Source organism: Pleurodeles waltl, chromosome 11 (assembly GCF_031143425.1).
Source record: "Pleurodeles waltl isolate 20211129_DDA chromosome 11, aPleWal1.hap1.20221129, whole genome shotgun sequence".
Taxonomy (NCBI): Eukaryota; Metazoa; Chordata; class Amphibia; order Caudata; family Salamandridae; genus Pleurodeles; species Pleurodeles waltl.
The window spans coordinates 3,362,359-3,385,748 of record NC_090450.1 but is presented as its reverse complement, the minus strand read 5'-3'; the positions used below and the strand labels follow the sequence as shown (position 1 = coordinate 3,385,748).

The window sequence follows — 23,390 nt, the reverse complement described above, 5'->3', positions numbered from 1 at the left end:
TCAACCAAGCCTATATTCTGTTTCTGGCTATTTGTAATGGAATGAGGCCCCTTCCTCTGAAATCATGGGGTCAGCCTTGTGGTCTAATTGATGAAGAATTACCTACTAGTAAACATCATGTGATACTGATGGAAAGGTGATAATGATTTTGACAGATCGTGTTGTCATGATAAAACTCTAATTTGGGCTTGAGTGCATTCTTGTTGTATATTTCCTTACTGAATCATGTATTAATTGCATTGCTATGTTGACCATCTTATTCTTTTCTTTACTTATTTTAGCAAACTCGACTCCTTGGAAATTACCAATATCTCACTCAAGATATGGGAATTGGCTTTGCTACTTACTTGACAAGTAAGCTTCAAAAATTGTATGTTGCACTAAATTCAACAGCAACTAGGTAGTCCTGCTAGAAAGCAATACGTGACTTGCCACTGGAAACAAGTGCTTCATGTGCTTGAGAAATATTACAGGGAATAATATATGTTCACATATTGATGAGATACTTCCACAATGTTTTATGAAGAGGTGATACATATAAATACATGTCATTCACTTCTTTGCAAGCAATAGCAAAGAGCAAGTGTTTAAAATGTCAGGAAATGTATACATCCACACTGATGTTTTTCCTGCACACCAAATAATGTATAAAATCTTGTAAAAATCATACACCCTATACATCTGTATCAAACCAAGTACCAGTCTCAAATATCTCACCTCTAGCTACAGTTCCTTAGCTGCCACTTACAGCACAAGATACCTCTTTTAAATTTGGATTTGTGCAGCATGCCATGTCTCATTAGTTTCTGGTAATTGCTGAGCAGGGATCCACCCACTTGACCACCAGGGCGATGACGGATGGTGAGACAGCATACTAGACCTGTACAATTGCTCCCCCACCATCAAGAGCTTCAAACGTCTTTCTGTTTATCCCCAAGCTGCTCTCAATGGAGAAAACAGAAAGACCTCTAGACATTAAAGTTTGTTCATAATTTAAAAATGTGAAAGCTTTGAGGACCAGCCTGTCCTGTTCTGGGCGATCCCCCACCCCTAAAGGGCCAACGGACTTCACCCCCGAGTGGCAGAATGGTGGCTTTATCTCCCATTTGCCCTCCCTAATGAGCAGAAAGTACACTGGACTCCACAACGGTATTTATTAAAGAAATAAAATGGGGGGGAGTTCTGTCCACACATCAGGCAATGTCCCTTACCCTGAAAGTGCACACACTTTTTGTGCCAGACCAGGAGACTGTGAGGTTGAACCCCAATCTGCCCTCCTCGGGTGTAGGAGGACAGAAAGCTTAAAACACTCTAGATCCATTGATTATTTTACTTAATGGGGTGCTGGCAATCCCTGGCATCAGGTAGCTACAGTTGCCCTTAAAGTTCATATAATTCTTGTGTCCCTAACCCGGAGAGCAGATTTGGGATTTACTGACAATCTGCTCTCCTCACTAGACACCAGGGAGTGATTTAAAGAAAAGGGAATGCTAATGGGCTGGCCCATCTGTCTTAAGGCTAAACAGTATTTCTGACCCTGGCAGGGGAATATTGAGTTGATTTACCCCATCTACCCTTCCTATTGAGGCATAAAGCACATTTGACACTTGGGACGGTCTTATAGAAGGTGGCCTGGGGGCGCAATGGGTGTTTGCACTTTCACCCTCATATTGTAGAAGTGTCCACAGTTATTTGTAAAGCTCATTGAACAATCGCCATCAACCCCAGCACAAAGCTTATACCTGTGCAATCTTAAGAGGGGTCCTGCTTCTATGTTACACATATGGACACCGAGACAAAACAAATCTCAGTAGGTGAACTGACTGTGCACCACAATGAGGTGGTGCACAGTCATTGTTGCCCCAAAGTAGTAATTTGTGAGTCTAGCTCTAGGATTCCACAGACCAACTTGGTGTTCTCCATCTTTGAAGAGAGGCTGGTCATCCTCCGGTGAAAGATGGAGCCAAGGTTTCAACCCGTAGCTATGTGCTTCACTAAAGCACCCTCCCCTCAGCCATGGAATGTTCTGTGAGCGTTGAAGCCTGTGTTAAAGAATGCATTTTTGTGTTTGTAATGGGGTGTACTATAGTGAAAAATGATTGTAAATCTGGGTTGATGCGGGCAATTTGTTGATATAATGGCTGGCAAAGAGGTTATAAATCTCTATATTCTACCACCCCAGGGAAGCAGATAGGGTATCTGGTGCCCTGATATCAAGATATGCTAATGACCCACACTATTCTGTGTTTTTGCACCATTCCATGGTGTCCTGTGGGCTTTTGGCCACCTGGGCCAAAAGAACAGAGAGGAACCTTCCAGTCATCCCCAAAGGAGAATCAAATCATATATTTAAAACATCTAAATGGCAATATGCATTTCCTCAGCACTGTCTGACTATACCCATAGCATAGAAAAATAATGAGTGGGAACAAACTTATGAGCTAAATGAAAAACGGACAAGAGAGAAACACTGGACACGGGAGTCTTCAGAAGACCACTTAAAATGATTCTTTTTTACGTGACTACTCAGGCATTATTAAGGGACTTTTTATCTGGTACTTTTTCAAGGTAAGGGACTAAGGGGTTAAACCACTGATAAACAATTACGTTATTGACTAAACACCTATTCTGATTCCTACTCATCACCTGGAAAATGTGAACATAGGAATGAAGGCAATATAAATCTACTCAAAGAATTATGTGGTTTCTTATATAAGAGGGAACACATTTCTTGAAGTAGATATTTGTAAGAAATCTCATTAATTATGCTTGATTACATGTGCGAAAAATACCTTGGTGTACATTTACCAATCTAGTTAATCCTAATTCATAAATTTTTCTACTTAATTTTATAAGTGGCTAAAAGAGAACAAATTAAATATTTACATTCATTTGCACCCGTTCCTTGCTCAAATAACAACTGAAAATTTTTCAAATTAATGTTTCCCCAATTCAGAATCTCTCCAGAAATAACTAAGGAGATGATTTAGAGTTTGGCAGATGGGATACTTGGTCATAAACAAGAACGATATCCAGTCCACCTTTTTACAATTTGCACTTGTAAAATGGCAGATGGTGATCCTTAAAATGATTTTAAAATATTTAATTCAATACGCAATGTCCAACTTAATGTAAAAGATTACTCAAAAGGGAAGAATAAATGATTCCAAAGTGAACATCCAAATTCATCTCCACATGAGTTCCAGATTAGATGAATTGCAGTCCTCGTGATGGCAAAAAGCATCCACACCAAACCAGATGAAACTGGAATTCAGATGTGAGTACTAGAAATACAGCCAGTGCTATCTTAGAATAAACAACCTCAAAGGGCTAGTATATGTGAATCTTCACAAATCCAGTAAGATGGCATTGGTGTGTCTCACTCCAGAAAGACTCAACAGTAAAGTTCTGTAGAGCAGGCACATGTGCCGGGAATCACTGGGGCATATTTATATTCCATTTGCACAAAATTTGCATCATTTGTTTTTGTGCAAATTTGGTGCAAAACTAACTCCAAGTTTATATTTTGATGTTAGACACTATATTGGAGTTTGCAAAATTTCTTTAGATGTGTGAACCTACCTTGCATCAATGAGACGTTCCCATCTAACAAATGGTGCTAACCCCATAGCCCCATATTTATTTCCTGTGCTAAAATGATGCACGGGTGGGAGTAGGGGCTAAATAATGGTGCAATGCTTTCTTTGCACAATTATTTAACGCCTGGGTCATACCAGGGGTTAGGGGACCTGTGGACCCATTTCCATGGTTAAACACTATGGAATGGGTCCACAGGTGCCCTCCTTAAACCCCAGGAAACACCCCCAACCACACCAGAGGGACACCGGGGGATGGCGGACCCCATCCCAGGTAAGTAGGGTAAGTATAGGTAAGTATTATTTTTTTAAAAATTAAAGTGCCATTGGGGGCCCAACTTGGGGCCCCCTGCATAGCACAGGGTGCAATGACCATCCCAGGTCACACTGGGCCCTTGTGCTGGCCATTGGGGTGGTGGGCATGACCCTGTCTTTTCTAAGATAGGAGTCACGTGGTATGGATGGTTTTGTGTCAGAAAATTAGGCTAGGCTGATAGAGTTATTATTTTTTTTACTCTAACCAGCATAACGTCATTTTTTGGTGCAAGCCCCCCTTCTCCCATAGCCAGTGCTAAACATTTTGAGCAGGACCACGTTAGTGCAGTTTTGCATAAAAAAGTATAAATATGCCCCACTGTGTTTTATGTTGCCTGACTTCCAATGTCAGAACGCTCCAGATATCACCAGTGCTCACATGAGCAAACCAGTCAACCAATGCTCATCAGCTGCTTGCTAGGTCTCTGTACAGCAGTAGAAAAGAATCAGATAAAAAAAATACTGCGAGGGCTGAAAGTTAGTGAAATGAGGCTGATAGATTATCTGGTCTGTAGTTCAGTTGTACAACTAGTAAACCCTGTACCGCTGCCTGCTTCTCACTTTTTCCTTGGTGGGGTGGTTTGGAAGGATTTCTAACCCCAGCCCAAGTTGTCCACTCAGAATGGCTAAAAGCCCACCACACTACCAGAGAAAACAGTGAGAAATGGAAGAGCTGGACTATATTTGCATTAGAAAAATATCCTCAATCACTGTGCAATTTTTCCCCTGGGTCTTACCTCCCTTCTCCTGATTGAAATAATGTTTGGGTAAACCTGACATGTCATAACAACAGGTATATACTCCAACTATGCGAAACCTCTTTGACACCACATTAATTTCACATGGTCCAAATTTTTAATTGATCTTGTTGTGGGTGATAGGTCCACCCACACAAGTTGGGTGCAGGTTTTAGTGGGAGTAGTGCTGGAAAACTGGGAGGTAGTGCATTTTTCTACAGTAGATTCTGGAACTTTCCTTCAAAGAAATGTGAGGAAATCTCTAATTTTATTAAAGTACGTTTATTTTGTTCAGGAGAATCTGGGCAAGTAACAGCCCCTGTTCTCAGAAGAGGGGTACTATTTATATTAGGAGAAATGTGGGAATGAACAAAGGTAGGATTTGTTTTCAATCCCCAGAGATTCCAGATCTTTTCATTTCAGATGTGTGAAGTATCAAGGGCATTCTAGGTGAGAACAAACAGTGTTATTAACAAAACCCCCTCCTGTTTTTTCATATATATTTTTCAGAAATGTTTGGGGATGGTAGTTTTCCCTGGGTGCCAGTCACATCTGAGCCCAAAAACCACATCTACCCATATTTCCAGAAATAAGAAACATACCAAGTAGTAGGAATTTTGTGGATCCAGGCAGATTTTACAACTTTCTTTTCCAGAAAAGTGAAGGGAATATGTAATTTATCCCAAGGTTAATATCTGCAGGGCATTCTTGGTTAGAAAGGTGTGAGGTTTCTCCAGGTCTCCAATTTTCATAAATGTCTCGGGTTGGTAGGTTTCCTTGAGCCCTGGCTGGTCTTGGACCCAAATAGTGCAGGTGACCACATCTTCAGAAACATTAGAATTCCAAGGAAACTCTTGATGTATCCGTGTTGCATTTAGGAGCCCTTTCTGTGGTGGGTGAATGGCCACACATGTGCAGTTCCATTTTAATTAGGATTAGGGTGGGATCACAGAATAGTGGCATTTCGGATATTATGGGGGTCATTCTGACTTTGACGGGCGGCGGAGGCCGCCCGCCAAAGTCCCGCCGGCAGAATACCGCTACGCGGTCAGAAGACCGCCGCGGTATTTCTGAGTTTCCCGCTGGGCTGGCGGGCGACCGCCAGAAGGCCGCCCGCCAGCCCAGCGGAAAACCCCCTTCCATGAGGATGCCGGCTCCGAATGGAGCCGGCGGAGTGGAAGGGGTGCGACGGGTGCAGTTGCACCTGTCGCGATTTTCAGTGTCTGCTTGGCAGACACTGAAAATCTTGGTGGGGCCCTGTTAGGGGGCCCACGACACCCGTTACCGCCAGCCAGGTTCTGGCGGTCAAAACCGCCAGAACCAGGCTGGCAGTAAGGGGGTCGGAATCCCCATGGCGGCGCTGCTTGCAGAATGACCCCCTATGTGTTGGACCTACCATTTTTTGCAGGGTCACCCACAGACTTTTGACATATGTTGCAAAACCCATTTTTGTTGGTTTTAGAAATATGTGCACATTACCACTGATAACCAGCAGAACAGTGCTTCTGCTCTCTCATTCAAACTTGGTAAAATTGGCATACACCTAACTGGAACATTTACTTAATGTACTTGTAAGTCTCTAGTAAATTGTACTGCGGGGACTGTAAATGAAATGTTGTTAGTGAGCCTGCACGTATTGTGCCCCCCCACTAAAGTAGCCTTTTAAAACATGTCATCTTTTTGACAGGCCTCAACCTTCTCTTTTAAAACTGATAAGTCACCCCTTTAGTTGGCCTCAGAGGCTCATAGAAAAGGGTGCACTGTATTTAAAGTAGGTGAATTATATTGGAAACATAGGACATGTGTACTTAGGTTTTACATGTCCTGGCAGTCAAAAACTCCCAAAGTCATTTTTACTGTTGTATGGGATATTTATTCCATTAGCTAACACTGTATTACCTTATTCCAGTTTCTAAGTGCTATGTTTGATTTGGGAGAGCAGATTGAGGCATAGATTATACTCTCAAAATAATTGTAATTTAAATCCTCTCTAATTCTACAGTCAGATACTAAATCACATTGGTAAAAATGCCTCTTTTAGAAAGACGTCATTCTTGTCCTAACCATTTATGCCTTCTGCCAGTGTCCTGGGCCATGTAACTGTGAATGGCTCAGCTGTTAAGGTTTGTGTATTCATTCTAAAGATTTACTCATAGGGGGCTTAGGGGTGTACAGGATGGGTCATTCTGGGAGAACCATTGTGAGGAACTATACCGAGCCTCACATACTTCAAAAGGCTTCGCCTTCTGCACACACAGAGATTCTCACACTGGGCTTGCCTTGGCTTTTGTCACCTTTGTAGCCTTGACAAGGGAAGAGGTAAAACTTTCTAAACCAGATGTGGGGGTAGGACAGAGAGTCCCGCTCACGAAGGCTGGCTTCAAGAATAGATATTGGATCTCCAGAGCTACTTATCAAAACACTCCTAAGGAGTGCTCTGCAGCAAAGGACTTACTGTCTGAGAAGGAAGACTGGGTCTGCTTACCTTCATTCCCAGACTCACCAAGAGTCAGTTGTCAGACCTCTTGTGTGAACTACAGTGGAACAGCAAGCTTCAGAGGCCTCCCTACAAATGCACCACTGACCTGCTGTGACTGGATCGGCATGGACCTGCATCTGGACCTGCTGAGCCTTGCTGGCTTCTGCTGGAGTGAGACTCTGATCCCCATAAGGTGCAATCTGGATGCTTGGCTGGCATCAGACTGTACTCCTCTGCATGAAAAGGTGAAAATCCTGAAGTTTGAGTTCTTCACCACTGCACTCGAGCCAGTTCGCACTACGACTATGCTTCATGCAATGACTGCAAACACAAAGCTCTGATGAGATAAACTCCTCACGCTACAGTGCCCACTAGGCTACGACTGGAAATACAAGAGCTACAATTCGTACTACAGCATAGACAGAGCTTGGTGACTGCCAATATGAAGCTACAGCAATGACCGGCCACAGAGCCTGCCTGTCTCTCTGAGCTTCAACAAGAGCTATCTGCAACATTATCCCTGCTCCTCGCAGCCGCCTACACCGTGAACTGAACTCTTCACACCAGACTTTAACGTTAACTTTTCAGCTCCATTGCGGTCAGCCTGAACTTGTGACTGTTCTCGGGTCTAGTGAAACCAAATGACCATGAGGGGTGCTTTGTGCTCCAAACTACATATCTCCGGGTTTCATGATTAGATGTTTGGCTCTGTTATGAGTTACATTATTAAAATGTATTCTATTTTTCTAAATTGGTTTGGGGATTTTCTTGGGTTGTGTTTTTACTTTATTACTGTTTATATGTTGCATAAATACTTTAAATAGTGCCTCTAAGTTAGGCCTGACTGACTTGTTCCAGGCTACCAGAGAGTTAAGCACAGTCTGATTTATTGACTTTTGTGGGTCACCCTAACAAGGATTGTGTTTGTAGCCTGAGTGGGGCTTACACCCTCTTCAACCAATAACCTGATTTCTTACAATATCTATCTAAAGTCAGTTCACTTTGGCTTCCAAATGTATGTCATTGAGATAGCAAGAAAATATTTTGCAAACCACTTTTCAAATCACATAATATAATTGGTAACCCCTAATTCAGAGTTGTGAAAATTATCTTGATTTCTAAACTCTGAATCTTGGTCACAAATAGAATGGATAAATTGTGTTCATACTCAGTATTGTTCATCAGATGTTACTTTATAAATGAATGCTTTGTTGGTGCACAATGAAAACAATATAAGCTGCAGCTCTATCTTTGTCTCTAGTTTTCATGTTTTTTGACTGCCAATAAGGAATGTATATGCATGTGACCCTGCAGATACCAAAATGTTTGCACCCAAAATTTAACCATTTCGGTGTGTCAGACGGCACAGTGCTCGGGTGCCTTAGGCAGCTCCTGCACATGGTACTGGAAATCCCTCTGGTATTGAGTTTGGTGTCAAACAACTTGCTTTCACTCCCCCAACACTATTCTCATGTCGAGGAACAGCTGGGTTGCAAACCTGTTTGCCACTGTCCTTTGTGCTGTCATAGTATCCCACACTTTTCCCCATGCTTACTGCCACCAAGATCGGATTCTGACCTCCTGCCAGGCAGCCTAGGTGCTTCTAGCAGTCAGAACAAAAGACTCAGGAAGGAAAGAGGTTACACCTCCTGCCCCCCAGCCGAGCTAGTAAATACAGTCATGGGGGCAGTGAACTTAAAAAGCTTTGTTACCCCTGATAGCCATCAGCACTGTCCTCCAGTGAGAAAACAGCCCTCCCCTGCCCTCCTTTTACAGGCAGGAAATTAGGTATGCAGAACTGTGCACACCCCCAGCAGGCTGACCACATCTCCAAGGAGAGCAGCCCAGTTTGTGTACTAAATCTTGATTTCACCATCTTAGGCATGACAGAATAGGGGGTTCTTGGTAGCTAAAGGTGACCTGTCCCACCAGATGTGGTCGCTAAGGAGTGGATTAGCTGTATGAGCTAGCTTCCCATTGGCCACTGGTCTCCACTCTCCTAACGCCCCTGAATCCAGGATTTAAGGGATGCCCCTGACACCATAACCTCAGATTTGCAGGACTAACTTCAAACAAGGGCACAGACAGGGAAGCTCTGCATCACCCACAACTGGACACTGCCCACTGCTCCGAAGCAAAAGAGGAAAACTCTGTCCCAGTCGCAACAGACTGGGATCTGCATGATCGACCTTCGTCCTTGGCTGAAACTCAACACTCCCAACTAGAGTGGCCCCTGTGGAAGCCTGAAGTACCCTTAGCCTCGCTTGGACTGGTGGCACAAGTCCCCTGCAAACTGCAGGTACAAATATGTTCTGGAACTAAAGATTCACCAGCCATTGGGGCTGCCAAAGCATCAACCAGATCTAGTTGGTGAAGTGCATTGTGGCAGTCATAGTCTGGTCTTCCATCAACTTACTTGCCTCTATCACACTCCCCCATACCTTCAGATGTCTCCAAAGTATTTTGCAATGCTTACTGCTACCAAGACTTGTTGGTCACCAGCCAAGTGACTAACCCCTTCACTTGATGCTGCAAGAGGGGAGCACTGCCCAGCTCCTGTGACTGATGTCAGCAATGACCCCAGAGTTGAGTTGTTACATCCCCTTTGTCGCAGCACCGTGTGTATGGTAAAATCAGCACTAGTACGAGCATCTTTCAACACCACCGACAGCCAGGACAACTCTGCACCTGGACCCCACAGACCTGTTCGAAGTGAACTGACTGTTGTCGCCTAGTCCAGGGTCTGCACTAGATTAGCTCTGCAAGGGTTCCCCGCAGCTTGACCTTCAACGCAAGTCCCATTCAGTACCATGGAAGGCCAAGACAACTCTTCCCCCGACTCCACGGGCCAGGTAAAACTGCTCTGACTGTTGTGATCTGGTCCCAGGGGCTGCATTTGCTTGACCCTGAAGGGCTCCATTCAACTCGTCTTTTAGTGTATTTTTGCAACATAAGACATGTTCCCATTGACTTCAATGCAACGTTTAGATGCTAATTCTGCAATGAGTTTTTACTGCTTCTAAAATTGATATCTTCAGCTCTCCCAAACCTTCACTGTTCTTTTTGGTGTCTAAAGTTAAATAAAAAAAATCTCTATTATTATAAGTAGGTGTGAGATTTCTTTCCAGTCATGTCAATTACTTATCGTACATGTTTGTGCTGTGAAATGCTCAATACATATTCCTCTAAGTAAAGCCTGACTGCTCTTTGCCACACTACCAGGACTGAGCCAAGACTTTACTAGTGTGAATCCATGGGCCATCTCTGGGGTACTGCGAGAGTATTACATAGTGAGGACTAACCACTACACCAAATAATACTCCACTTTCCTACACCTACTAGTCCACATGTCAAAACTATTGTCAAAAGAAGCAACATTTCCTCTTCCTTGCCATGGGTAAAGAGGTCTGCACCCTAACTGGACAGAAAGACTGTTGTGGCTTTGGGGCTGGAGGATAAGCCAAACATGAGGCTGGTATTCTTCATGCTCACACTTAATTCCCAAAGAACAGAACAGAGCTTTGCTCATCAACAATCTTTAATGTACAAGTTAAACACGGGGCATATCAGTGGTGAATAGCCCCATCTACCTCAAGGGGGGTACAGAATGATGAATTGGACCAGGGCCAGAGAAGCACAAGCCCATGCACAGGGGGGCTGCCCCTAAAAAAATCCTGCCATCTAATGGAATTTCCGAGCATTCCCATCCAGCCCCTTGGGGGTAGAGCGCAAACAGTAACAGGGACCCTTCTGCATTGGAGCACACTTCCAAGCACAAATGGGGCTTTTCGCCACAAAAATTAACCTTTGATACAAAGACAATGGAGTTTAGTTGGATTTCTGTTGCTCCAGGGATTAGATAGTGGGTGAACATCCCATCTACCCTGAGGATTTCAACAATACTAATGGTGCATGTGGTGTGGAGGGCACTGCCCCATGCCAAGGGGGTGCTACTCTTCTTCAATAAATTAGATTACCCTAAAAAGAACCTGGGGTCTGGTGGGTTTTCTTCCACACTGGGTGGCAGATTGAGCGTTAATACCCCCATCTCCACCCCAAGTGGCAGAAAGACTAAATGGGGGCCTAGTGGTGGAGGAGTACAGGATGGCCGCTCTCCCCAGTAAAAGAATGTACCCTAAAAAGAACCTGGGGTCCAGTGGAATCTGCGCCAATGCCCTGGGGGGCTGCTCGCCTCCTACAAATAATATGCATATACTGGTGTCTAGTGGGCTTTCTGTCCACCTGAGGAGGTAGTTTGGGGGTAAACACTCCCATTCACCCTCCCAGGGGGGCTGAAATTTTAAAGGGCTCCAAAGCAGGAGGAAGCACAAACCCATAACTGGTTCGCCACACCTTCACCACAATCGTATTCCTTGTATCTAGTAGTTTGGGAATTACCTTCCCTTAATGACACCCCAAGCAGAGATCCACTAGGGAGAGCTATCATTAAAAATGGGAGATTCTACAATTTCGAATGATTGCTACCCCAATCACAGCCTTATGAAGGCAAAATGGGCTGATGGAGGCTATACCAATAGCGGACAATTTGGATTTAGCTTCTAAATGAAAGCCCTACCATGTTAAATCACAGTCAAATGACCTCTGTAGATATTCTCTGTCTCATTATTGGATACAGTTTCCAGTGTTTCCTCTCCACTTTCTCCCTGTAATTCTGTACTATATCAAATGACAGGCATTTTCACAATATAGGTTTTACGTTGGAGTTAAAAAGTTAAGGAAAGGAAGCCCTACAGAGGTCACATTGACAACTGGCAAGTCAGATTAAATTGACATTTCATATTGTTTGAAAACCACAGCCTCAAATAGTGATTTTCCAGTTTAACCTCCAATATGACATTGTCAAATTTCCAAATAAACCTAATATCGATTGTGGGAATCCAAAAGTCACAGCTGTATCCTTTGTCAGGCTGACACTCTCTCATTTCTGTAGAACAGTCAATTGCCATTGTAACACTATGGGCATCCACCCCAAGAAAAAAAATGATTTGGTCACAATAATAAAATTCAAGGGTTGTCTCCCTGTTATGTTATGTTTGTAGATTGTACTATAACCCATGTTGATGTCCTGTTGGTGATCATTTGTGGTAGCCTCACCTCAATGAGCGGTTGAGTGTGTTGATTAAAGGACTAGCTTCTCGCAGAACTCAAAGAGTGGACCCAGACAAGCTGACCAACAACAGGCTAATCACCCTCCCCCACTGTGGTGGTAGGTGACATAAAAAAGTAGTGGGAGCTACATACATTGAAACATACATAGTTTCAAAAATTACATTAAAACTTTCATTAAAATACACATATAAGAATGAAAAAGTAAAAGTTTCACTTCCCTCCCCCTGCAGCACATCCTTCATGCTCTCCAGCCCCTGACTCTAGACTCCTCTGAGTGCAAGGTGATGTGACACAGCCAGGTACCTTATCCAATCAAGACACTGCTCTCATGCTGTTAACAAAGCAGCATAACCGAAGTGTCTGGATTCGCTGGAATAGGCTGCCTCAGCGCTCCGAAAGGCACTACAGCTGGAATGGAGAGGTTTGAATTGCGCATGTCAGGCTGGCTGCAGTAAGATAGTTTGGGAAACCTACATGCACACTTCATACTGAAGCTCCCACTCCTCATTGTGGCCAATCAGCAGCAATGATGCACTGCCCCCACCCCCAATCTCCATTTGGCAGAGATTAAAAATGAAATGGTAATAAAATCAATGTATTACCATTTTATTTTTCACTCTTTCTACAGCAGTGTGTGGGGAGGGGGTGACACTCCTCCACTCAGAAGGAGGAACTGCATCTTCTCCACCATATCCAGTCTAGGTCTTACAGAAGCTGTTTAACTGACATAAAATATCATATTTTCCATAAATATGTGGAAAAGCCTGCCACAAATATGGAAAACAGAGGGGAGTCAATACACAGCTATGCCTAAAACCACTGGAATCCTTGATTTGTTAGTGTATTCATTCCTTAAGCAGGAAGGACTTTTACCCCATTAATTGTGAGTAGGGCTATTATATCTACTAATTCCCTTGGAATACCACAATTATTCATCTTTATCAACAGTGAGGTGAACACAGAGGAAAAGTCCACAATGTGAACTAGAAGTTTGATCTTACTCAAGTACATGTACCTCCGTTAATATCTATAGTTCCTTTAAGGTTTCAACAGGGGAACAGCTGGATCTGAAACCACATTGCTCAAAGAGGTGCATATTAATATCCTCAACCTAGGGCTCCAGATGTGTCAACATAAGTTTTGCTGTTAGCATCTGGTCCAAAGACACATGAATCAGAGTAGGTAATACTTTTATCCACTTCATCCGAAGCAATACCAAATGGTATTGTCTTGTAGGGTCTTCAGGACATGTGACCTTAGTCACATATAACCAGAGGCTTCTCCAATTTCCGTTCTTTAAAGCAGTAATAATTGTGTACCAGCTTATTCCTGAATCAGTGTTTTTAGCCCAGCTCAATTTCATACTTGATAAATGACCTTTAATTTCGTGCTTGCTTAAATACCTGTGAGACATGTTCTCCAGCTGTCACATTTATTTTCTGTGTAAAAAAATCTGCGCTAACCACAATAATTAAAGATTTATTGGATGATACATTTGTCCAAATACTTGGAAAGTGAGACTTTAATAAATCTTCCAAACAATTTGAAAGTTCAAGGGCGGCATTTTGGGCCTCTTTTATTTAATTTTTATTAGAAACAGTGTTTGATCATCGAAAAAGACACAGAGGTGCATAAATTAAGAAGACTAGTTTAGTAGGCAATATAGTTAGTTTACAGTCACCTAAGATAATATACAACACTAGGGGGGTTATTCTAACTTTGGAGGAGTGTTAATCCGTCCCAAAAGTGACGGTAAAGTGACGGATATACCACCAGCCGTATTACGAGTTCCATAGGATATAATGGACTCGTAATACGGCTGGTGGTAAATCCGTCACTTTTCCGTCACTTTTGGGACGGATTAACACCTCCTCCAAAGTTAGAATAACCCCCTAGGTGTTTCGAGATCTCTGGAGCCATGGTGTCATTAGACCTTTACTAATCAGTGTGGGTTTGGGAGCCTCTACTACTCCACATAGCTTAAAAAGGTGTGTCCCTCTTCATTGTCCAATGTGTTATGGCCAAATTCATATTTATCATCAATTCTAATAGTAATTGAACACATTCTTCATAAGGGAGATTGCATATTTTAGGACTTTTCAGATACCAACGTTCAGGCATATTGGGTGAACCTGAAGCGGCGTATGCTGGGGGAGACGTTCTGATGTTAAAGTCATCCATAATCATCTATACACAGGGACAATGTGAAATTCTTGTGGTTTTGAAAACTCCACAGTCTTCTCCAATAAAGTGATGTTTGAGGATCAGAGAATAATGTGAATGTTGAATAAGTAAGTTTATCCTGATATCAACATTTTCCCATGTGCTATTCAGATTCTTTCAAATTCTACAAGACAGTGCAAAATTGTGCAAAGGAATAATTTTGCATTGATTGCTATTTTCTCTGTCCAAACATTTCTACGCAAGTCCAAAATGGATGCAAGGATCCGTTTTGAGCCATGAAGTAGCACTAAATACAATAGAAAATGAATAGTTGCTTTACTTATTGTGCAGCTGAGGTAGGATTTTCTCCAACCATACTCCTAGCATTTAGTGATAATTGTGTAGCACACAATGCAGACCTGCATCAGAAATGAGAGCCAGGATGCATTTCCATGCTAAGAAATTTGTGCTAAATGCGCCAGAACAGCAGTCCAAGCAGCTGCCGAAGTCGCTGAATGTGTACACATGGTAGGATTATTCCCCTAAACTTACTTTAATTATGGGGTCAGGCGTAATTGCATTATTGTTATTAATTTTCTGCCAACGAGTAATGAGGAGTTATCAAAATTACTCTGATCACTGATGTGATTAGGATTACTCCCAGGCTTAGTCATAATTGTAACAGAATATTCCCTAAATATTCACTCTCTAGTCCAATGTAGATGTTTCAAGGCCAATTAAAAAAGGCATGTAGGAGTTCTGAATAGGTTCTATGGTGTTCGTTATGAATCCTGCAGATAGATTTCCCCTGAACATCTGCATCTCACTCCTTCAGTATACATGCTTTGCCATCATATATACTCACACTGCCTCTCATCACAGAAGCTTATAATGCATCTTCATCACATGGGTTCATAAAAACATGGTCCTATACACATTGCATATATGCCACTTATGTTATGTTTTGTTAGATGCATGCTACCAGAAGATAATACCTGTACACACCATCATATATGTGCATCATGCACCCTCACATGTCATCACTTCACACATGCATATCATACACAAGCATCATTGCTACACATCATCAGCATAACTCCACGTCATGCCCCCTGGTCGTACAGGCTCATCATACATCATCATCATCATCACATAGTCTGAGAATACTTTATATATTTGCTTCAAGGTTGTTTAATAAGCTGCATGTGACTTGTCACACGTTTTGGCTCATGTTCAAGTGCTGTATGGCTTACATGTAAATGTTGTCAGAATGTTCACTTCCCATAGCTCCAACAACACAGTATTTGGTCCTCTCCCCGTGGAACAAGTTGCACATCCTATCTGCAAGGAAAACTTTTGTACAGTACCAGTTGTCCACTCTGATCGTTCCACAATTTCACCTGCTAGTTCTTGGTCCACAGAGCTGCACCTTATTACCTTCTCACCTAATGTGACATCAGTCTCATGACTTGTTCTTAACCAATTGAATGAAGTGATTAACTACGTCCCACAGAGGTCTATCCTATTAACCTCCCATAATGGTTTGTTTCATTAGGAGAATTCTATAATTACCCTTAATCTTTCATTCCTGCAAGCACCCATGCACTCATTGATGCATTCACTCATCCATTCACTCTCTCTTTTTCTCTCTCAGTCACTCACTCTCTCACTCATTCACTTACTCACTCATACACTCACACATGCATTTGTAAGATATCATGTCATAGATAGTATTTGGATACTCACTGGAGTTGGCATATGTAGTTTGGCATCACCTGTCACTCCTTTCATTCTTTCTTTGACATAGGATTGTCAATGCAGGACATTTTCAACAAGAACTTCCATTTATGAGAAAGCACCCTAACTTTGTATCTTAGTTGCAAATTGTATTTTATTACTTTGTAAAGACATGTATGTTGTTCTTGCTTTTCAGTAACTTTAAACAAAGCATCCCCAGAACTATCCCCCTACAGACCTCTGAGGCACCTGATCTCTCTTCCTGTTGTGGTCTCTGTTGTGGTGAATTGCATAGCAAGCCTGATTGTCCTGATTTGTGCCTTTCTTCTGGTTCAGCAGCAGCCATGGTACAGCAACACTAATTTTTTCAGGTACAAAAGCTAAGATTTGTTATCAAATATTGATGACTTTCTATATTAGGGGAAATATTTTGGTTATACCTACAATAAATCTCTTGAATATGAATCTACATATAGCTGTCCTGCATCACCTCATTCACAATCCTCCATGATGTGCACACACCTCCTGGTATTCATTCTACAACTAATTGCACGTCTGTGTTATGTGCCTACACCTCCTGGTAGGTATTCATCACCAGATTCAAACTACTCCTCAGCATTTACTGATGACCCGGTAGCTGTGTTTCATTTTTTCATTTTATCCAGCTGCCTGAGCTTAAACTTTCAGGGACACACATGTGGCATTGCAATGTTTTTTTAAAGGTAAATCAGCTTTTATTCAAATCAAAATACATATGGATCTCATAATATTTATACAAGATATCGGTCACAACGATAATGAGATAAACTTGACAGGAATTGTAAAAGCTGTTAATCATTTTAAAGTTTAAAATGGGGGAAAATCATAAAAAAACGAAACAAGACCAAATAAAAAAGATACAATGGGTACTGAAAAGCAAAAAAACAGTGACATTCAGTAAAGCATAAAATGAGCTAAAATTAGATTCAATCATGAACAGAGATAACAAACAATTCATGGCGCCTTAAAATTCTCAGATAATGCACAATTAGTAGAATTGCAAGCAACAGCATTCAGATAATCAGTCAAAGGTAACCAGAACAGATCTCTATTTATGGAGGGGCAGCATAAAGAGGTAAAAGCAATGTCTAGTCTATGATAGTGGCAGACACTATACCACCAAGCCTTGCAGGAAATGTTGGATGAATTTTTCCAATTAAGTGTAATTTTCTGAAAGGCTAAAGCTAACATTAGATCCAACAACTTTATATTATCATCATCTGAAACTATGTCGGCAGAGAGGTTTCCTAGAAAAAGCACTGAGAGAGAAAATTGGGATTACAGATGAAAAATGGAGGTAAGCTGACGCCAAACTTTTTTTTCTCCAGAAGGAGGCAGTGGGAGGACACTCAAAGAGGAGATGCATAAGGTCTCCCTTCGCGCTATCACAAGACCAACATTTGAAGATACAAAAAATTTAACTGTAGTAGAGGGAGTAAAATAAAGTCTGTGGTGAAGAAAGAAAAGTGACTGGGTGGTAGAAGCTGATCTAGATATTCTATAAGATTTATGCCATATCTTATTCCAGAAAGGAATAGTCCAGGAACATCCCAAATCCAATTCCCATTGACATTCAATTTTAGATTTAGGCCGTGTCAAAACAGGAGATTGAAAAAGTTTATAAATAATTGATGCCTTAGGAAATGAGGTAAGAAAGGAGGGCAAAGAAACGGGTAATTATGAAGAAGAAGGAAGGGAAGGCAATGAAAAAGGTACATCAAAAATAACATTAATAAGAAGATAATCAGACAAAAATGAATTAGTACAGTGAAATAGTGAAAATAAAAGCGGAGTATCATTGGAAAATAAATCTTTGACCATTGCTATGCCTCTTTGTCGGCAGGATTTACAAAATAGGGTTTTTTATTGATAGTGGTGAGATGATTATGCAAAATAGGGGAATTAAAAAAAGAGGAATAAGTGACAGTTGGACGTAAATAGTGAGAACACAGGGAGGAGATAAGCGAAATATTGTAGGAAAAGGATACCACCTCACGAGGAGATAAAGGTAGAAGAAAGGAACATTCAATATCCAACCATAAGGGATTAGACACAGAGCTTGACAAGGGAATCCATCTAGAAGCTTGACGCAAACACAAGGATTTATGATACAGTCTAAAATCAGAAAAATTAGCTCCACCTTCCTGTTTAGAAAGGCGAAGGTGACTAAGAGAAATTCTAGATTTCTTATTGTTCCAAAGGAATTTAGACAATATGGAGTCCAGTTGTTTAAAAAAAGTAGCAGGGAAAGGAATCTGAATCATGGATAGGATATATAAAATGTTAGGATAAATCATCATTTTGATAGAATCAAGATGACCCCACCGAGATAAAAATAAGGGATTTCATAACAAAAGGGATCTATCAACCTTTTCTAAAGCATCAGAAATATTTACTTCAATGGACCTTTTAATGGAATAGATGAACCAAATACCTAAATATTTAATCTTGGAAGTATTCCAATGGAAGCCAGTAATATCAAACGATGATCTAAAACAATATTTTGCTAGAGAAAGGATTTCATTTTAATCCGACTTTATCTGTTAACCTGAAATCAAAGAAAATCCTTCTATCTCCCGAAGTAGAGATGGAATCGAGAATTCAGGGTTTGAAATATATAAAAGTATATCATATGCATATGCCGGTAATTTTAAATGTTTCTCACCATATTGGAAGCCTTGAATTTCAATGTTATTTCTAATACAGGATAGAAGTGGCTCTAGGGCCAGGATAAATAGGAGTGGATAAAGTGGACACCCTTGACAAACGCCTCAACGTAATACAAAGTATCTGGACAATTTCCCATTCACCAATATCAAGGTCATTGGGGATTGATAAAGCAAAGAGATAAATGAAATGAAATTAGGCCCTAAACCATGCCAGGCTAAGGTTTTTAATAGAAAAGGCCAGTCTAAACGATCAAACGCTTTCTCAGCATCTATGGAAATTGCTGCTAAAGAATACGAAAGAGCGGAAGCCTTGCTGAGTACATTGAAAAATATTCTAGAATTGTCAGAAGCAAGTCTAACTTTGACAAAACCAGTTTGTTCCTTACTTATCAGCGCAGGTAAAAGGGGATCAAGACGCAAGGCTAACAATTTAGCAAAATGTTTATAATCTGTATTAAGTAGAGAAATTGGCCTATACTTTTTACAGTAAGTATGATCCTTACCTTCCTTTGGAAATAAACAAATCAAAGCTTCTTGAAATGTTCCCCCTGTACAGGCAGACACTGTGAAGAATCGAAAAAGCTGTAAACGTTTGGGAAGCAAAAAGTCAGAAAAAAGTAGAAAGAATTCCATTGTAAATCCACCCGGACCAAGAATTTTACCTTTTTTAAGAGACTGAAGAGCTTTAAAAATTTCTGATGCAGAAATATCAACTTCAAGTGGAGAAACATCAACTAGAATCTTATTAGGGTGTGGAATTTTCTCTAAAAATGCATCAATCTGACTCAGGAGCATAAAGAGTCTGATAATAATTGACAAATTCAGCTAAGATATCGCCATCTTTAAAAAGGGACTCACCAGTATCTGTAATTATACACTTCACTGTGAGGCGTTGCTCTTTGTACTTTTAAATAATTAGCCAGAAGTTTCCCCGATCTATTTTGACCTCCTACATCTACAAAGAAGAATGGTGTTATTGTACTCTGCCATAAAAAATTATCAGTTAATGTTAGTTCGCAAGACTCAGATTCCGATGGTAGATGGCTCTTTGTGAAGCTAAGTATTAATGGAATTGCAATGACCATGGGTAATATTTATGGTCCTAACCACTCAGATTATCTTTTTTGGCCTAATGTTACTAAAGAATGTTTGCATTATAATGCTGACTTTTTTCTTTTTGGAGGGGATTGCAACCAAATTATTGACCTTTTTATAGTTAGGTAATCTGTAATTAAATTTTCTCCTCATAAAATGAATAAACAATTTAAGGCATTTTTCTCACAATTTAATTTAATTGATTCATGGAGAACTTGTAATCCTGATAGTAGGGGGTTTTCATTTTATTTTCCACCACATGGCTCCTTTTCTAGATTGACCAAATTTTTGTTTCAAAATCACTTTCTCAAAATTTTATTAATTTCTCGATTGAACCTATGGTAATCTCTGATCATGCTCCAGTCATCACAGATTTTGATTTGCTCCTGGTCCATCCCAAATCCAATAGGTGGCGATTTAGTAATCAATTGTTGCTTGAATCTAAATTTTCCACATCCTTTGCTGCCTTTGCGGAGGATTTTTTCCCAATTAATGATGTTCCTAATGTTTCCCCACAATTGCTATGGGATTAATTTAAGGCTGCAGCTCATGGTCATATACTAAATTTTTAATGCACAGCATCAAACTCTACTTCTCAAAATGAAGCATTTAGAACATCAATATTGCCCACCCAACCTCTTTTAAGTTTCAGTGCTTCAGAATCCGACAAATGTGTCTCTTGTAAAAGAACCAAGCCTGGATTATATTTAGCTAGATGGGATAAAATTCTCAGCCTTTTTTTTTGGGTTAATAAACCCTTTGGCATTCCAAGAAATAACTCTGAATTTTACGTCACATAACCATATATATACATGCAAGGTCTTGTACCGTAAATAACTGAAAATACATATAGGGGATAGAAAAAACTGAAAAACAGAGAAAGAGAAGAGTAAAGGGGAAACAACAAGAGAAAAAATGTAAATATTCAAGAGAAAAAGAAGAGACAGTACACGTCAAATAAAGACGACTGCAAAAACATACCTGAGGTGAATGAAAAATGGGACAGAGGTGATGACAGCACAGACTGAAGATGGCACAGCAAGGAAACAGAACGCATCAACGGACAAATGATACGAGCAAAAATAGAGATTTATAAAACACCAGGAACCTGTGGAGAGAAAACAATATATAAAAATAAAGACCTATAGTCATACCAATTTAACATACTGTTATAGACTGTATGTGAAGGACCATCAACTGTATCGCAATAGTAATGAACAAAGACATAATAGATTAAGAAAATGTATATAGTCAACATGTAGAAGGGCCAGCAGTTTCCATAGGGTTTGTAGAATGTAGTCTTAGGAAATCACAAAGAGCTGCAGGAGAGGTATACGAAGTGGTCTTATTTTGATATGTCACTTTGAACGAACACGGTTGGAATAATCCAAAACAAGCTCCCAAGTCACAAAGCTGTAGACGCAGTTCAAAAAATTCTTTCCTTCTGTTTGCTGCAGTTTTGGACACATCCTGTGGGATGAAGAATTTATTTCCATGCCAAGAAATTTGTTTTTGGACTTTTGTAGCATTAAGCACTCTCAATAGATCAAGAAATTCAAGAAAGAAAATAATCACGCCTCTTGGTTTAAATATGGAGGAATGCGCAGGATGATGTCCAATGCGGTGTGTCCTTTGGATGTTCAATACTGTAGAAGATGGTAGGTCCAATAACTTTGGAAAGAATGAAGCAAACAATGAGATTGGGTCACTCCCTTCAAGACCCTCCGGTAATCCATAAAGGCGAAGATTATTGCACCTGTTTCTATTTTCCAAATCCTACGCAAGTGTCTTCAAAGTGGCAACTTCCTTCTCCAAGTTAGCAATTTTATTTGTTTCATCTTGCACATCACTGACTCTTTGCTCTGAAACAGAAACTCTCATTTCCATTTGAGACCACTTAGGGGGTCATTATGACCCTGGCGGTCTTTGACCGCCAGGGCCAAAACGACGGGAGCACCGCCAACAGGCTGGCGGTGCCTCCCGGCGTATTTGGACCGTGGCGGTAGCTCCACGGTCGCACCGCCGGGGCCGGCGGTATACCGCCAGTTTAGCCCCGGCGGTGATAATCTGCCAGGGCAGCGCTGCAAGCAGCTCTGTCCTGGGGATTATGACTCCCCTACCTCCAGCCTGTTTCTGGCGGTTTGCACTGCCAGGAAGAGGCTGGCGTGAAGGGGACTCAGGGGGCCCCTGGGGGCCCCTGCACTGCCCATGCACTTGGCATGGGCAGTGCAGGGGCCCCCAGACAGAGCCCCGTCGCGCATTTCACTGCCCGAATTTCGGGCAGTGAAATGCGCAATGGGTGCTACTGCACCCGCTGCACATCAGCATTGCCGCCGGCTCAATAACGAGCCTGCGGCAATGTTGATGTGACTTTTCTGCTGGGCCAGCGGATGTAACTCTGTTACCGTCCGCTGGCCCAGCGGAAATGTCAAAATAGGGAGCCAGCCATACTGCCAGCAATGGCGGTATTCTGGCGCCCGCAACCTCGGTGGTCTGCCATGCAGACCGCCGAGGTTGTAATGACCCCCTAAGTATCAAGATTTTGCATCCGAGAATTAGTTTCTTCAATAAAAGGGCGCAGTGCATGTATTTCGTCAAGCACAAGTTCAAGAGAGATCGGTGAGGGAGATTTTACTGGTGAAGGTGGGTCTTGATTGACCCTCTTTTTAGTAGTTGTAGAAATATTCTGAGAGACTCTAGGCGAAGAAGAAGGTGAGGAAGACATCTTTGACTTGGCAGAAGAAGACGCTGCAGCAGAAGTATCCAATTGTAAAAAGTTTATCAGTTGAGGAGAACTGATGTTACAGAGATTTTATTTTCTTTAGTTTGCCCATAAAAAAACAAAAAATCCTTCAATAAGGAAACGAGTGGCCAAGGAACTCTAAATATATATGGATAAGATCTTATCAATAAATTACATGGTTTTCACAGAAAACTGCAAACAAATCCATCAAAGGTTACAAAAACAAGCAAATAAGTACATCGTAGTGGTGAGTAATAGTTATTCAAAATGGCCGCATTTCATGAAGAGAAATGTAGAAACCTATTTAAAAGTCACAAAAAAGAAGCTAGGCGGCATTTAAAACATGAAAAACGCTCCCCAACACCTCCAGCAGGCAATTATATAAAGGGCACCATGAAAGATGAACGAAAAACGGCTCAGGTGTCGGAAACGCGTCCGATGATGTGCAGAGCTACGTTAGTTAGCGGCCATCTGGGCTAGTGGCTACCGGCTCGCGCGCTCCGTGGAATTGCAAAGTTACTAAAAAATTTATATAGCTACATGATGTACTGTGTTTTCCTCTGACAGCAGCACAGATGGGCCGAGGGCATGGCTTGTTAGGACTGGCACATGCCCTTACTTGATCAACACAAAGGAGCTTTTGGAGTCCTACTGCGAGAGGGGCTCAGGATTCACCCACTTGTTGGT

The 23,390-nt window shown here is 41.4% G+C and overlaps 1 protein-coding gene across 4 annotated transcripts in view; it reads left to right on the top strand.

Annotated features, from left to right (window-relative positions):
* The window catches only part of LOC138265205 (probable cation-transporting ATPase 13A4), a 268,240-nt gene that overhangs the window by 218,516 nt on the left and 26,334 nt on the right, over positions 1–23,390 (top strand). For all 4 annotated transcript variants that reach the window (XM_069212753.1, XM_069212757.1, XM_069212754.1 and 1 more), the window contains 2 exons: positions 282–354; positions 16,354–16,528. In XM_069212753.1, the coding sequence (XP_069068854.1) occupies positions 282–354; positions 16,354–16,528 (248 nt within the window). The remainder of the gene's footprint in view (positions 1–281; positions 355–16,353; positions 16,529–23,390) is intronic.